The sequence below is a fragment of the Austrofundulus limnaeus genome, unplaced genomic scaffold (genome assembly GCF_001266775.1).
Source record: "Austrofundulus limnaeus strain Quisiro unplaced genomic scaffold, Austrofundulus_limnaeus-1.0 Scaffold59, whole genome shotgun sequence".
NCBI classification, from domain to species: domain Eukaryota; kingdom Metazoa; phylum Chordata; class Actinopteri; order Cyprinodontiformes; family Rivulidae; genus Austrofundulus; species Austrofundulus limnaeus.
This window is the reverse complement of record NW_013952461.1, coordinates 1,654,836-1,669,880: the sequence shown is the minus strand read 5'-3', so window position 1 is coordinate 1,669,880 and position 15,045 is coordinate 1,654,836. Positions and strand designations below refer to the sequence as shown.

The following is a 15,045-nucleotide window of genomic DNA, read 5'->3' as shown; positions in this document are numbered from 1 at the left end:
ATATATATATAAACAAGCAGTTAAAGCTTTTTTGGTAGAATATGGGTCATTTTAAATATTCATGTCTCCACCAGCAAGTCATGCAAAAAAAAGAATAAAACCAGAAAAAAATTGGAAAGTGATTTTCCTAAACATTTACTCCTAATGTTCATTTGCTGAAATCATTTTGAAGCTTTCTTGGTCTCCTGCAGGTGGACGTTTTGCTTCGGCAGAGCATCAACCCTGTCAGCCTTCCTGCTCTGTCTGCCATTGTCATCCTGAATGACACGGTTTTGTGGACCGGCAACTTTGGAAAAAGGAATGCCAGCGACCCTTTCTCAGGATCGCCTAATGAGTACACAATCTACAGGTGAGCAGATATACTGAATGTGCTGTATGTAGTGCAGCAGCAAAATACAATAAAAAATAATCTAAAATTAAACAACTTGTTTAGTTTGAACATTACACTTGTTAGAGCAGGATGAACGTTTCTGAATGAGCATTAACCTCTTGTGTTCTACCTCCAGTGTGATCAATAAACATTAAATAAGCAGCACTGTGAGCTGCACACAGCTAGCCCCTAACCACAATTCAGCATGTACGTTAAAATCCCTCTGTAGTATTTTTACAAACTATGTTTTATATTGTAAAAGCTCCCTTTCTGCCACAAAACCAACTCTGATTTGTTGAAATGATAGAACTGGGATGTTGAGACTCAGTAGAAATAAAAAGGTTAATTTATGAGCAGTTTTGTGACTGTGCTGTCCCACCGAAGGAGATTAACACTGTTATGCAGTGATGGCTGAGTTGGTGTTATGTGAAAATAACATCACCTTAGATGCGAGTCATTTTGTGCTGATTTTCTAACACAGTAACCACTTTGGCCACCGGCTGTTGGATAGAATGCAGTCTTTTTATCCACCCTTTAAATGTGAGCATTATTTGAACTCAACGCTATTTTCAGGTTTACAGGCTCACAAAATATAAACATCCATGGCAAATATCTTGTTAAAGTATAAAACCCTATTTCAGAGTCCAGGAGGTGCAATGTTGAAAAATTGTTTTGACATATGATGCAGCTGAAGTTATGTTGACTTAAAATCACTAAACTTGGATCATTCTTCTTTTTGTTTAAAATGTTATGTTTTATTTGACAAATTAAGTCTTATTTCCTAAATTCTACTGATTAGATTTATAATAACCTTTTTTTAAATTACAGATGCAATCTTATGAAACCCAACAAGACGAAATGTTTCTGTAGATAAACAAACGCACATGGTTGTGGACATCCAGTCATATTTTTTACTTAAAAATTTTGAAATTAAATGATGAATAGCCATCAATATGAGAGAAAAATATTGTTGGTTTACCCGCTCTTTGTGACTTTGCAATGACTAACTTTTCCGTAAATATCGACTACACCCACAAAAAATCAATCCCTAATTTTATTAATTTCCTCATTAAACTGTAGGACACATTAATGAGAACATTGACCTTTTTTCACTGCCCATCATTACATAGTATGGATCAATTCACAGAAAAAAAAACTCATCCCATTTGTTTTCAGCTGCAAATAAGACAAATTTGAGTCTTAGAAAACTTGACATTCAACTGAAGGAACTGAAAGATTTACGGAGAAGCTTCAGGATAAGCGTAAGTGCTCCGATTCATTCACTGATCCTGACACGGCTGATGTTCACACTCAAAAGATTTTCCATATTTCAGAGTCAGAGCTAACAGATTGGTTTTGTGGACAGCCAGTGTTTCACCTGCAAACTCATTGTTGGAAGCTTTACTGCAGCGTGTTGTGAGAAATAGTAATAAAAAAATATTATTATGTTACATGTAAATACAATATTTGCTTTGCCAAGAATAAAAAAATACCTCTTGATTAAATTAAAATGTGAGTTTGTCAGGTGCAGTGTGTTGACCTCCTCTCCCACCTCCACACATTTAAAGCCTCACACATCAGAGTAAACTCATTGTTTATTAACATTTTGGTTAAAGGCTCATTCTGCGTGGATTCATTCTTCCTGCTGTTCACAGATGCTCACTCATCTTGGGAACTGAAATGTTTCTTTGTAATGATAATAACAAAAAATAGTAATCATAAAGCAAATGCTCAAGCTGCCTCAGGTGTCACTTCCACACGATGGCTTGGTTTTCAACAGAACATTGAATAGTACAAACATGGTGTTCTTTAGTTCCTATGGGCTTCATTATTGTACTCAAGGGTAATCAGAAAAAGAAAACGATTCAAATCTTATTGCCCCTGGTTTCAGGTCTGGTGGTCTAGTTGCCAAATCTAAAGAAAACAGTACGGTTCATGAAGTAAGCTGATAATTTATCAGGTTAAAATGCACAATTTATCTACTATCATGGTAAATTCAGAAAAAGATAAATCAGTTTCAGTTTTACTATTTAGTTTTTTTATTCATTGCTAAGTAAATGTTGAGACAGCAACATTTTTACTATAGGGACACAAATATAAGCAGAATAGAGTAAAATGAAATTAAGGTATTTTTGTCGCAAATATATCTGCATAAAGCATGCCGTCAAAAGGGGGTTTTTAATCAGAACTTAGTTTCATAATCAAAGTCACCACTTTTCTCATTTCCTCTCTAATCCAAGAAAAAATTAACACATTTTATTATAGTGGGAAATAAAACAACTCTTTCATCTTTTGATTAAAGTATGAGTCTTTTAGAAATGTTAAACTACACTGAGTAAAACATACGCCAACACTCATCAATAAAGAAAATCATTTCCTCGCAAGATCAAAAGAATCCTTTAAAAGTTTTTGATCAGCTCCAACACCATGAAATCTAAATGTGCAACGAGTTGTATGCATGGTTTGTCAACACCAACTGCAGTTTTTTTGTTGTCAGATAAGTTTAGTTCATGAATTTATTTGGCTTTGCAACCAAACAACTGAATTTTAAAAAAACAGCAGGAAGTGAAGAAAGTAAACAAAAAGAGTGATTAAATCTGCTTTGATTTAAAGAAAATGACTTTTTTTTTCCAGTAGAATAAAATCCAGTCACAGTGTGCTCTTATCTGCCTTTAGGATTGCCAGCCTGTCCAAGATTTTCCCTACGCTGATGCTCTACAAACTGTGGGAGGATGGAAAGATCGCCTCCTTAGATGACCCCCTAGAAAAATATGTTGATAACTTCACAATCAAAAATCCTCTGGGAAAGACGCGAGACTCGCAGCTGAAGTATGTGACTGATGGCCTGATATTTCTGGACAGTGGGGAAGTCCAAATCCGCTCCTCTTCAGTCACTCTGCGCAGGATGGCAAGCCAGCTCTCAGGTATGTGGATTCAGCAGATTAAAAAGAAAAAGCTTTTTGAAAATAAAATGCTAAACTACAGAAAACAAGTCCAAGAAAACAGAAAGCAGAAGTGTGCCCAAAGTTTTCATTAGAACCCTGTATGTTTTGTCCTTCAGAGCTTCTATGTATTTGTTGGTTTTATAGCTTGTATTGCTGCTCCTACTGCAAGGTCACCACAATAAGTAAATGTTTTAGCAATTGTTTAACATTAAATGCCTTTTCTTATGCAACCTTGGCTCAATCTTGCAGCCTCAGAATTACAAGACTGTTGCAACGACCATCAAACTACTGCAACCTCTGTCAAATTTATTTTAAAAAAATTAAATAATATGACAATTGATTCTAATAACAGGTCTATATACGCCTAAACAACAGCTGACTCAATACATTAATCTACAAAGAACTGTATCAACACTTTTTTCCACCTTTTACCAGTTTGCTTGATTTAATTTATTTAAAATAGAAAAAAATGTAAGAAACAATAAAAAACCTGAAGTATTGACAGTTTTTGATAATAAAGTAAGAAACAATAAAAAAAAACCTGAATTATTGACAGTATTACTGTAGATAATAAAGTATCACCTCAGTTTGTCTCTGCAGTATCAGGGTTGAGCACAAAAATTATGTTCAGAGACCCATGAATTGGTCACAAACCTCTGAAGCGCCGTTTCGAGACAGGTGAAATGAACACTGCGCTGAAATGAAAATGGAACAGACACTTCATAATAGCTTTATAAATTTCAGCAAAAAGAAGAGATACTGCAAACTATGTTTTTTTATTCTTTTTAATTAAATTTTGTTACTGTTGGCCGACCCAGGGCTCCCCAGGAGACTCCGAGCCACAAATCTACTCTGGAAAGGCAAAACACAATCTGCAATCAATCTATTACAAGATGATGTCCTTGTTGCAGATCCAGGAACCAAGTAAGATTTATTACTGTTATTATTGTGCAACACAGTGTTTCATGAATAAAACTTGTGTCAGAGTTCTCCTTTCTTTCATTACAAACATTCAGGACTGCAATGTTTTGTCTATTTTCTTCAATTAATACCAATAATCAAGCGATTTACCTAAGGAAGTTGTGATGACCACAGTTCATTCCATCACCTATATTTTCTTTTTTCCAGGTGTCACTACAGCAACCTTGCCTTTTCTTTGCTCGCTCACGTGATGGCAGAGCGAGTGGTGGGAGTAGAGTACCAGCGATGGGTCACAGAAAACATCCTAGACCGTTTGGGGATGGAAGACACTGGTTTTGGCCTGACTCCTGGGTTGCAAAGTCAGATGGCTGTGGGGGTTTACTCGAACGGAAAACCCGCCCCCCTCTATGACCTCGGCTGGTACCGGCCGTCCGGTCAGATGTTCTCCACTGCCGCAGACATGGCCAAGCTCGCCATGATGCTGCTGGGTACTTACCACCGCAAGCTACTGGAACCAGATTCCCTGAAGATCATGCTGACTCCGCTCTTTAGATGTGATAAGGACTACTTTGCAAACCGTACTGGGACACCGTGGGAGGTGAATGACGTCATGGGCTATGAGATGCTGAGAAAAGATGGCGACCTGGATGGCTTCTCCGCAACGTTCTCCCTGGTTCCGAGGCTGAAGCTGGGCCTGGTGATCCTCATGGCAGGAAGCAGGTCTCAGAAGCAAGATGTGGTCACAAAGGCGTACAGCTTCATTGTTCCAGCCATAGAAAAAGCTTTCAGGGGAGCCAAAAAGGTCCTCAGTGCTCCCCCAAATCCAGAGTCTTACATTGGCTTTTACACATACAGCAACATCACTTTCTATGAGATCAAACTAGGAACAGATGGAGTTCTGATCATGCAGCAGTTTGGTCCTCAGATTGAAGAGTTGATCCCGGAGAAGTACAGGACAATAAAGCTGAACTACCTGGTCGATCGGGTGTTCAAAGTTGTATTTGAAAATGAGTACCCTTGTGTTTTGCGAGTGGGTACAGCCTCTGTGTCACTGGAAGCCCAAGACGGCCAACTTTTTAACTTCTACATATTTAATAAGCAGGGCTTGTCCCCTGGCTTTGATGCACCGGGGCTTAACACGTACAATGTTGTCAGAATTGCACGCAGGCCGTCCTTCTCCAGCTGAACTACTGCCATGCTGCGGCCAAAAGACAAATGGGGTAACCCTGGGCTGTGAGGAAAGCTGGAAACAGAGAGAACGTTGCATCATTGGGAGATAAGCAAGTCCTTGAAAGTCCTCTGGAAGGACAAAAATTTACAGACAATGTCTGAACTTCTCCACTGAAACTCAGAGTCACTGTCATGACATGAAGGAGGACACAATTACCTGCTGCAGGTCAAAATGACAAGATGCAGCAGCTTTGAAAATATTCCTTTTATGCCAAAAATTCAATGCAATAGAGAAAAAAACTTGCTTCATTACAAGCAGCACAAACCTGACCAATAAAGACAATCGATAAAGGGTAAAATCTGGCATTTTACTGTTTTACTGTTCCTTGGGTGATGTAATTGTTGAAATGGAAAAGGTTTAGCCTCGTATGAAACATCATCTGACTGTATTTGTGTCGTCACAGCCAACAGACTGACTCAATATTGTGGTTGGTTAGGGAAAAATATTAAACTGTGTCATGCAAAGCAGTGAACCGAACTGGAGCAAAACTATGCCAACATGCTAATTACTGCACTGAGTTCCTGCTATTGTTCCAGCTTGTTATTTTTTTTAGCAAAATGTAACATAAGTTTTCTGCAGCCTTTTGAAAAGAAATATGCACTGCAATCATAATGCTTCATATAACATCTCTTTAGTATCCCAGGTACGAACATTATGAAAAACTCAACATTTATTTGTGTAATTTTTTTAATATGAGGCATTGCATGATAGCCATAATCAGTTTTCATCGTTGCAATCACTGCGACAAACAGCTTACCATTCATTCAAATCACGTAGGTGATTGCTGGCCATGCAACAAGAGATGTGACAAGATTAAGAGAAGCTCACAGAACAGCATTACATCCTATGTTTACATGTATCTCTGAAACGCGACTTCTTTTTGTGTTACAGCAACACACTGTGTTTTTCTATTGAGTTCAGCATGTTGTCCATGACATTGCACTTGATTTTTCCACTTTCTTCACTGGAGTTATCCTATAAAGGCATACAGCAGTTACAGAACACAAACAGCAGAGGGCGAACATGCAGGCACCGATAAGCACATCGCTGACAGCGGCAACAAACAGAGAAAAGCTCCAAATCTGCACTCAGGCTTTTTATAATAGCCTGTTTTAAATGTGAAAGAACAATTCAACATTGTGGATATTACAATTATTCATTGTTTGTCAAAAACTACGTGAGAATAAAGAGAATAATGCATGATACTGGAGGTAGGAGGCAGATGACCCAAAGAGTTGAACAGGGAAAACACTTTTTAAATACCTTTTTTTTTGTAAATTTGTACAATCATTTTTAATGAACATTTTTGTGTGATTGTATTTTTTAAAAAGATGCAGTTTTAGTTGTTGAGCTTTGATACAATTAGCAAATGAGATCAAATGTATTAAAATGTGGAAACCTTGAAGCCAGTTTTCCTAAATTTGGAGCAGCGCTCTAATTAGGGTGCCACCTCTTCAAATTTATTTTTGGTGCATTCAGTTTTTTTTCTATCTTTTTTGTTTCTTTTTCACTGGCACCTCTCACAGCTGTCAGAGTTTCTTTCTGCCCTCTGAATACTAGGTTTTCTGGGTCTTGCATAATAGACCTTAATAAAATGCATTATTAAAATTGCATGATGCTCTCTGTCTGCAGCTTATTAAACACATTTATTAGCAGACCTGTTAAACACATTTGTTTTCTCCCAACGTTCAAAATCACAGGGAGAAAATGTGTATTTTTATGACCAGAAAAATGACTTTAAAGTATTTGAGTATGAGCCATTTCTTTTCTACCTCTGCTGCATCCTTGTGTTTTATGAGTAGCTAAAAAATAGCAGTCTATGCATTGGCTCTAAAGACGCTTATGTTTTTGCATTGACTGCATTTTCTTTTTTTCACGAATGAGAGTTAAGGGTGATGTAAGGAGGATGCTGATGTTTGCATCTTGTAATTTATGCAGCCAGTTTTCCTTACATTTTCTTTTTTTTCATCTTTTGATGTCGGTTTGTGAAGTAGTTATGAGCAGTTAGTGTCATATCTGCCGTAGACAGCTGTCAGGGAAATTTCAGTTTGGACAAACAGGAAGGACGTTTCAATTAGGCGACTGCTACTCAAAGTTGGGAGCTTATTTTTGACATATTATAAAACAAAACTCAAAACTTAAAATACCTCAGTACTTTTGCATGACAGAGTTGTTCACTTTGTCAATATTTTTTTCTGCCAAACAATGTTTGTGTTGTTTTACATTTGGGTGTTTGTAAAACCAGTACAACAGTAAAAACAACTGTTTAAGTAACAGTAGGTATTTTGTTTTCTCAAAACAGAAGGTGAGATGAAAATTCATTCCAGATTTTCTAAACTAAAAAAACTGTTCTGACTGCTACCTACTGCAGGTAAGATACTGACAGCTCATACGTGCTTCACACAACCTCATTTAAAAAATGAACAAATATAAAAACTGCTATTTTCAAAAATTAAATCTGCACTTCTTTGTTTGGTGTTGACTTGAAAATGATCAGCAGCCTGGGAAAGCTATTCAAGCACACCTCCATTGTCACTGTTCATAAATTGGTCAGCACCTTATTTGTGAACGATATAATGAACATTTCTCAGAAAGACTAGCGCAGGCTAATGTGTTTTTCTTTCAAAGTAAGATTTAGATTTTTGGCACTACCTACTTTCTTTTTTTAAATGCTCAATGGCAATCAAATCTTCAGGAAAAAAAAGGTAAAAGCTGAATTTTATTATGAAAACACCTTGAACCGCAAAAGAAAGCACACACTTTAATCCCAACCTGTATGCTAATCTGTACGGTATTAAAAAAAAAGTGGACTGACTGACATTAACACAATGGCTACTTTTTATTTACCTCCTCTCCCTCCGGTAATTGGTATTTGTCAGCTTTGCTGATGTGTTTCATTTTTCCAGAGCACAATAAGCGATGAAGTGATGAGGGGCACTGAATTAATCTGCCAGTTAATGTGATTTCCTTGTTGAATTAATCAGCACATTCATCTCTATCCTATTTTCTACACTCTCTGTCCATTTCAGCCTCTGATTGGCATGGACAATTAGAGATGCTGTTGGAACAAAATGAACTGACCCGTCCGTTTAATCCCACAGCATCCCAGTTAAAAACCAAGTTTGTTCTCCCTGAATGTCTGGAGGTGGCTGAATTCATGTCACCCTTCACATCTGTCAAGTGGCTCTTTAGAAGAGGCAGCTGGATAAGTCTACCAAGTCATATACGTTTCTGATCTGCATATCTTTACTCATAGGAGATTAACTGTGACAGATGTTGTACAGTTCTTCGTTACAGTCGTACTGATTGGCACTTTGAGAGACACGTGGATGATGATTATAGTGATGCTCAGGAGCACCTTTGTGTCACACACATCAACCAACCCAACTTCACAACAGAACATGTAATAGCTACAGAAATCCCAGCTAAAATCATTGAATTTTCACAATAAAGGCTCAAAAATGCACACTTACAAATCATTGGATCCGGCAAAAAATCAAGGATATGATAAAATAAGTGTACATTGTTATAGTTTGTACATTTTACCTTTTTTTTTGGTCATGGTTTCTGCAATGCAACATGGTGGCGGCTTTATTCACAAAGCTCACTAATACTCTATCAATCTAACCTTTCCACACCTGAGAGATGTTTTGATGCATTCTAACTCATACTGGGATTTGAAAGCGTATCCCCAAGGGGAGGACTGGCACTGTTTTTTTTCCATCCACTTCAATCTCCGCTTTAGACAGAACCAGTGTATTTTCCAACAATTTGAAAGCGTTTTCAAAGCTATTTTCAAAGTCTCGTGGGAGAAAGAAACTTGATAGACACAGAACTGATGTCTAGGTTTGTTTGCAAAAATGCGACACATTTTCCCCGGATGTCAACCTGTAACTTTAAATTGGTTCTTCTTTGAGAGTTCCTCGATTTCAAACACGTCTCAAAACATAGAGGTTTTGCAGGTGGTTTCTTTACTTGAACACGGAACTACTGCTGTTTCCATACTCAAAGTGACCTGAGGAGACAGCAGAGGAATAAAGGAACTGGAATCTTTAATGTCTGCATGAGATCTGGAACTTGAGATGGAGGCGTCCAGTAAGATCTTGGGGAAGGGTGGCGAGTCTCTGACAGAGTTGTTGTCCTCCGCGTGCGAGCACACAAGTTCCCGGAAACACTCCCTGAACCTGGTGGAGAGCAGGCTGTAGATGACGGGGTTGACTGCGGAGCTGAGGTAGAAGAAGATGCCTGACAGGATGTGGACGTACTGGTAGACGTTGTGCATCACGTCCGTCCACTGGCTGACTGAGCTCCACAGGAGGCGTTCGATGTGGAAGGGTGCCCAGCAGACCCCGAACACGGCCACCACAATGGCTGGAACATCAAACCAGAAAGAGCAAGATGACAATAATCACATTATAACAAAAGATTTGTTGTTTTTTTTCTTGCTGTTTTGATTTAAATAAAAAATTTTATTTATCATTCTTACAATATTTTTTGAAAACTTTTTGCAGTAGCTGCTTGGAAATTTCGCAACTCTGCATTTAGTCCACTGTCTTAAATTATGTCTTACACTTTCTGTAAGTTTGCTTAATTTAATTTGTTTATTAAAAGGGATAATGCTCATTAAAAGACATTTCTGTAAATGTGCCAGAGTTAGCCAAAGGCTATTTTTATCTGTTCTCCCTGGACTTGATAAAAACAAGGAAGTTTATACAAAACAAGATTAAAATGACTCGGCTGCATACAATTAGTTAATAATACAATAAAATACAATCAATACAAATGATTAAAAAAATTAAATGAATTTAAAAAATAAAAATTACACACAAGTTTTATACAAAGTATAAGTAACAGTCAGGGTCTGATGTGACACACATGGGGAAAATGCATCTTTAAAAAACTACATAAAAGAACCTAATCCAGAATTTTATCAGATTTTGTTGACCGTTTTATTTCTGTGGCAGCATAATCAATACAGTGACAGGTTGTGAAAACACTTGACAAAGGCTTTTTTTTTCCAGCCAACTCTTTCACTTATGAGAAATGCTCTGACAGAAGCACGGAGACAAAGATGTGCTGTCAAACTCCCAGGGATGCTCTCTGCTTGCGTTAGCGATGTTATTCGAACTTCGTGACTTTCGGTGGGAAAGAATGTTCAGAAAATGGGTTTTTAGTTCGACTTCGAGAATTCGGTATGAACTGTTATTTTGATTATTTTTAAAAAATGTATTTGAAACTGCAAAGTTGTCAAGTTTTCTGGTGAAAACTCAAAAAAATGTGTTTGTGAGGAACTCCAGGTCTCACTCTGAAGTAGGTGGCCTGCTTGTAAACAAAATGAGCAAATCAGCAGAAATTATGTCAGAACTGAATGGACTTATTGCAAACTTTAAAATTAAATGTTATAAAATATTATCCTGAACTACAAATATCAAAGAGTGCAGTTTGAGAGTTTATCATTTCAGCAGTGGTGGGCACAGTTCCCTTAAAGCACAAATAGGGGAACTAATTTCCTGATTAGCGCTTTTGCCAATTTTAAAATTCATTAGTGGATTAGCACTTGCTAAATTTAGAAGAACTAACTGAGGTCTTTAAATGTTATTGGTCAACATTAATGTGATGTTACGACTTGATGGTGAGGAGAACCCAAAATGCAGGCAGGCAGACCAAACTTAAAGTAATTAAAAAGACTTTAATAGTAACCAAAAAAAAACATGGTGGCAAGCTAACAAAACAAAAAAAAATCAAAACTTGGAACATGAGCATGAGTGACAACAAACATGGGTAAGCAATGGTCAGACGCTGAAGTGATGAAGAGAAGATCCTTAAATACAAACAGGGCTGAGTGGAAGCAGGAAACAGCTGGGTGATTACAACTGAGGACAGGTGAGTGTGGCAGGCTGGAAAAACTCTAAGAAGCTGACTGAGGTAAACATGGCACAGGAAACTGAAAACAGGAAATGAGAAAATAAGACAATACCAAACAATGAAAAACAATCTGAAAAATATACTACCAAAAACAACCAAAACACAAGAATCATAACAGCTGAGGGTGAAAGCTGTCACACATTTTGTTCAAATGTGTCACTTATCCCCCAGGTGACAACATATGAACAAGCTGTGGAATGTCAATAAGTCTTAAGAGAGCAGCATGACAATATGTGTCTCATGTTGTCTGTTAAAGAGTGTTCATTGGTTGACTGGGTTATGTTAGTGATTTAGAATTAGCTTTTGCTAAAATTTTCAGTGCATTAGTGTTTTAGAATTAGGGGACCTAAATATTTGAGTTAGTGTTTTAGGGCTAGTGGAACTAGTTTTTAAATTAGTGCTGCCCACCACTGCATTTCAGTCTCATCAGCATCGAAAAGACTTGAAACTGTTTTAGTAATGAAAACTTTCAAGCGGCTTTTCAGATCTACTGACATGCATTTCTGAAATGTGGGTCTGCATTCAACGTAATCAACGCAAGAGTTGTTTTGGACCCGTTATCATGGCATTGCACTCATGATGTACTCACAGAGCATCTTGGTGATTTGTCTCCTGCGCCCGTTCTCGGCGCTGATCTTTCTTCTGGTGTCGCTGCAACAGTTCCTCCCCAGGTTCTTCCTGACGTGCCGCCTTTCCCGGCCCAAATGGATGCCCATCACTAAGTACAGCATGCTAATGATCGTCATGGGCACGAAGTAGAAGCACACAGTTGTGATTTGCATCACTAAGTTATAGATCCACAGGGGTTTGATCACAGCGCATATGGCTGACTCCTCCAGTCTGTCTGGTAAGTAGAAGATGCCGTGCAGCGAGGTGTTCGGGACGGCGCAGATCATCGACATCGCCCACACGACAGTGATGACCCGCTTGGCGTGCCGGTTGGTCGACAGGTACCGCGTTTTGAGCGGATGCACAACGGCGATGTACCTCTCCACGCTCAGCGCCGTGACGTTGAGGATGGAGGCGAAGCAGACCGTTTCGAAGAGGAAGGTCTTGAAGTAGCAGCCGCCCTCGCCGAAGGGGAAAGGGTAGTTCTCCCACAGGTCGTAAATCTCCAAGGGCATCCCAAACAGGAGCACGAGCAGGTCCGACACGGCCAGGCTCACCAGGTAAAAGTTGGTGGGGTTTCGCATCTTCTTGTGCTTCGCTATGACCGCGCAGGTGAGCAGATTTCCAGACAGCCCCGTGAGAAAGATTAGAAGATAAACTGTGGCCACGGGGAAGAAGAAGGGTGATCGTTTTGGGCCAAGGATTTCACCCACATTGATTTCTGCAAACTTATCAAAGCTCGTATTCCCTGAGATGTTTAACGGCACGCTGGCGTTGTAGAGGGGCGTGGATGAAGTGGAACTCTGAAACAAAAGTTCCATAGTGCCAAGAAGAGCTGGAGGAATGATGTGAGATGTCAACACGTCCAGAGCTGGTGCAGGGCTTTGTTTGACTCTGAGGATCTGTGCTTCAAAAAGGACAGGGAAGAAACGTGATAAACTGAAGTGAAGTGATTTTTATAAGGGTCAAACATCAAAGCAACATTTTTTTCTTACTCCATACAAATTACTTTGTTTTTGATTATTGTCCATTTACATTTTTACTCCTTTACAAACTATTCTTGATTTTGATTATTTAGATGGGATGGACAAACATTTAGCATCCCTCAAATCTAAAAATCTAAGATCAGAAAAGTTCAATGACAAAAAATAAAATAGTTTTTATTCTGAAAACCAGTGAAAATTAGGAATTATTTTCAAAAAATAAGAGGCTTGACGTGTTTTTTCCCCCATCAGAACTTTGCACGCTCTTCATGTCAAAGACGTTATCGATCTTGCAGAGTGAAGAATAAACCGTTAGCAGAAAATCAGTCACTGAAGTGGCAGATTTCCCTGTGGGGGAGGAGAATGTAGCTTTTACTGCCACAATAATGGGGTTCAAATCATTCTCATCAACCGGTGCCGGTTCAGGATAATTGCCATTACAGGATAATTGCCATTACAAATACAGCAATGACATTTGTTAATGGGATTCTTCTGAAATTATCTGCTCCCACTTCAAGCAAATTCAAGGTTGTTAGATAAAAAAAATAAAGTCTAATACATTTCTTTTATTTTTTATGTGATATGAGCTTAAAATTTATCCTCAAATTTATGAAAATATATCTACTTGCGTCAACAATCAGTCATTTTTATTGACTAATTCAATAATCAGTCATTTTAATTCACTAATTAGAGTAATTTAAAAAAAATTGCACAATAATATTGCTTTTTTGAGTATTTTAAGATTGAATGTTGCGATTTTTCTCTCCCATCTATCCTGTTAAAACCACACACATGCACTGAAGTATCAGAAATAAATCCTCACCTTGATGCTGAGGGTCGCCCTTCACAATGCCCACTTTGAGCTGCCATGGCTGACAATGAGAAGACCAACAAAGCAGATGAGAGGAATCATAGAGCAGCGGATGAATGTTATAGTTGTTCTTTCATTCATTTTGGGTCAGTCCAAAGAAGAGGACTCAGACTGGGGGTCCACAGAGGAGGAGGAGGAGGACTGAGTCTGTGCTGCAGCTGCGAGCCCCCCTTCAGAAGAGATTACCTGCTGAAAGAGAGAGAGAGAGAGAGAGAGAGAGAGAGAGAGAGAGAGAGAGAGAGAGAGAGAGAGAGTAGAGAGGAGATTACACATTAGTTTAAAAAATCTAAGTGTCTCCTCAGATTTAAACTTGCATCATGATTTTTTTTTACATATAATCCTGATGTCAGAGCAGATGGAGTGAAGCAACTTTGAAGCTTTAAATGCAGATTAAGACTAAAGAATATATTCAAAACTCACCCCATATAACCAAGATCCTCTTAAATCTTTTGGTCGTTTGCTCCTGTGCAAAATAAAAAAGAAAAGCTACTTAAAAGATGCTGAAAACTGGGTCGATCGGGAGCTGCAGCACCCCCTGCTGGCAGAAAGCTGTATCTACATCATCAAACCTGCTGAATAAATTAAGAAATGGATATTAATGCACGAATCTGCAAAAACAATCATAAAAAGACTTATTTCAAAATACAGTTAATTCAAATTTGAAAGCAATTGTCTTTTTATATGGTTTTAATGTAGAATAAATGTGACCACACACCTTATTGTATTTTTAATTTATTTAATAATCAAAATAGCATGGAACAACCTTATCATACCATATTAGTAGTCGATATGTCAAGTTTAAAGGGACATTCCAAAGTTCTGTAAGGAAAATAGAGCCAAATGTTTTCGTGTTTTTATCCGGTTATGTTTTCCATTTTTACAAATATTTGTCAGTTTATTAGTTTATTTGCTTTTTTTTTTTTTTTGGTGTTAACTATCACCAAGGCACACATTTTTAATCCACTCACATTTTATTTTAAAACCAAAAACTAATTTGTTGTTTCAAGACCTTTAGACAGACAGTTCGGCTTGAATCTGCAGCTGAGGTGGTTTGAGGACACACTTGTTCTTGTGCACCTGTGCCTGCTGATTATCTGCACAAAAACAGGACGTGGTTTTTAGATTGAACATAATTGCTTTTGTTCACCCTTGTCCATTTATGTTTGTTACCAAGCAGCTTCATGAAACAG

At 38.1% G+C, this 15,045-nt stretch overlaps 2 protein-coding genes across 3 annotated transcripts in view; one reads left to right on the top strand and one right to left on the bottom strand.

Annotated features, from left to right (window-relative positions):
• lactbl1b (lactamase, beta-like 1b) overlaps window positions 1-7,078 on the top strand; it is a 14,881-nt gene extending 7,803 nt beyond the window's left edge. For both annotated transcript variants that reach the window (XM_014009594.1, XM_014009595.1), the window contains exons 4-7: window positions 192-349; window positions 3,047-3,294; window positions 4,134-4,239; window positions 4,444-7,078. In XM_014009594.1, the coding sequence (XP_013865048.1) occupies window positions 192-349; window positions 3,047-3,294; window positions 4,134-4,239; window positions 4,444-5,422 (1,491 nt within the window). In that variant the 3' untranslated portion in view covers window positions 5,423-7,078. The remainder of the gene's footprint in view (window positions 1-191; window positions 350-3,046; window positions 3,295-4,133; window positions 4,240-4,443) is intronic.
• On the bottom strand, window positions 7,003-14,362 carry nmur3 (neuromedin U receptor 3). Its single transcript, XM_014009596.1, has 4 exons — window positions 14,276-14,362; window positions 13,808-14,044; window positions 11,982-12,903; window positions 7,003-9,838 (listed from the first exon to the last, which is right to left on the bottom strand). The coding sequence occupies exons 3-4, from the start codon at window positions 12,820-12,822 to the stop codon at window positions 9,408-9,410; spliced, it is 1,272 nt and encodes a 423-aa protein (XP_013865050.1). The 5' UTR covers window positions 12,823-12,903; window positions 13,808-14,044; window positions 14,276-14,362; the 3' UTR covers window positions 7,003-9,407.
• Between the last annotated feature and the right edge of the window lie 683 nt (window positions 14,363-15,045).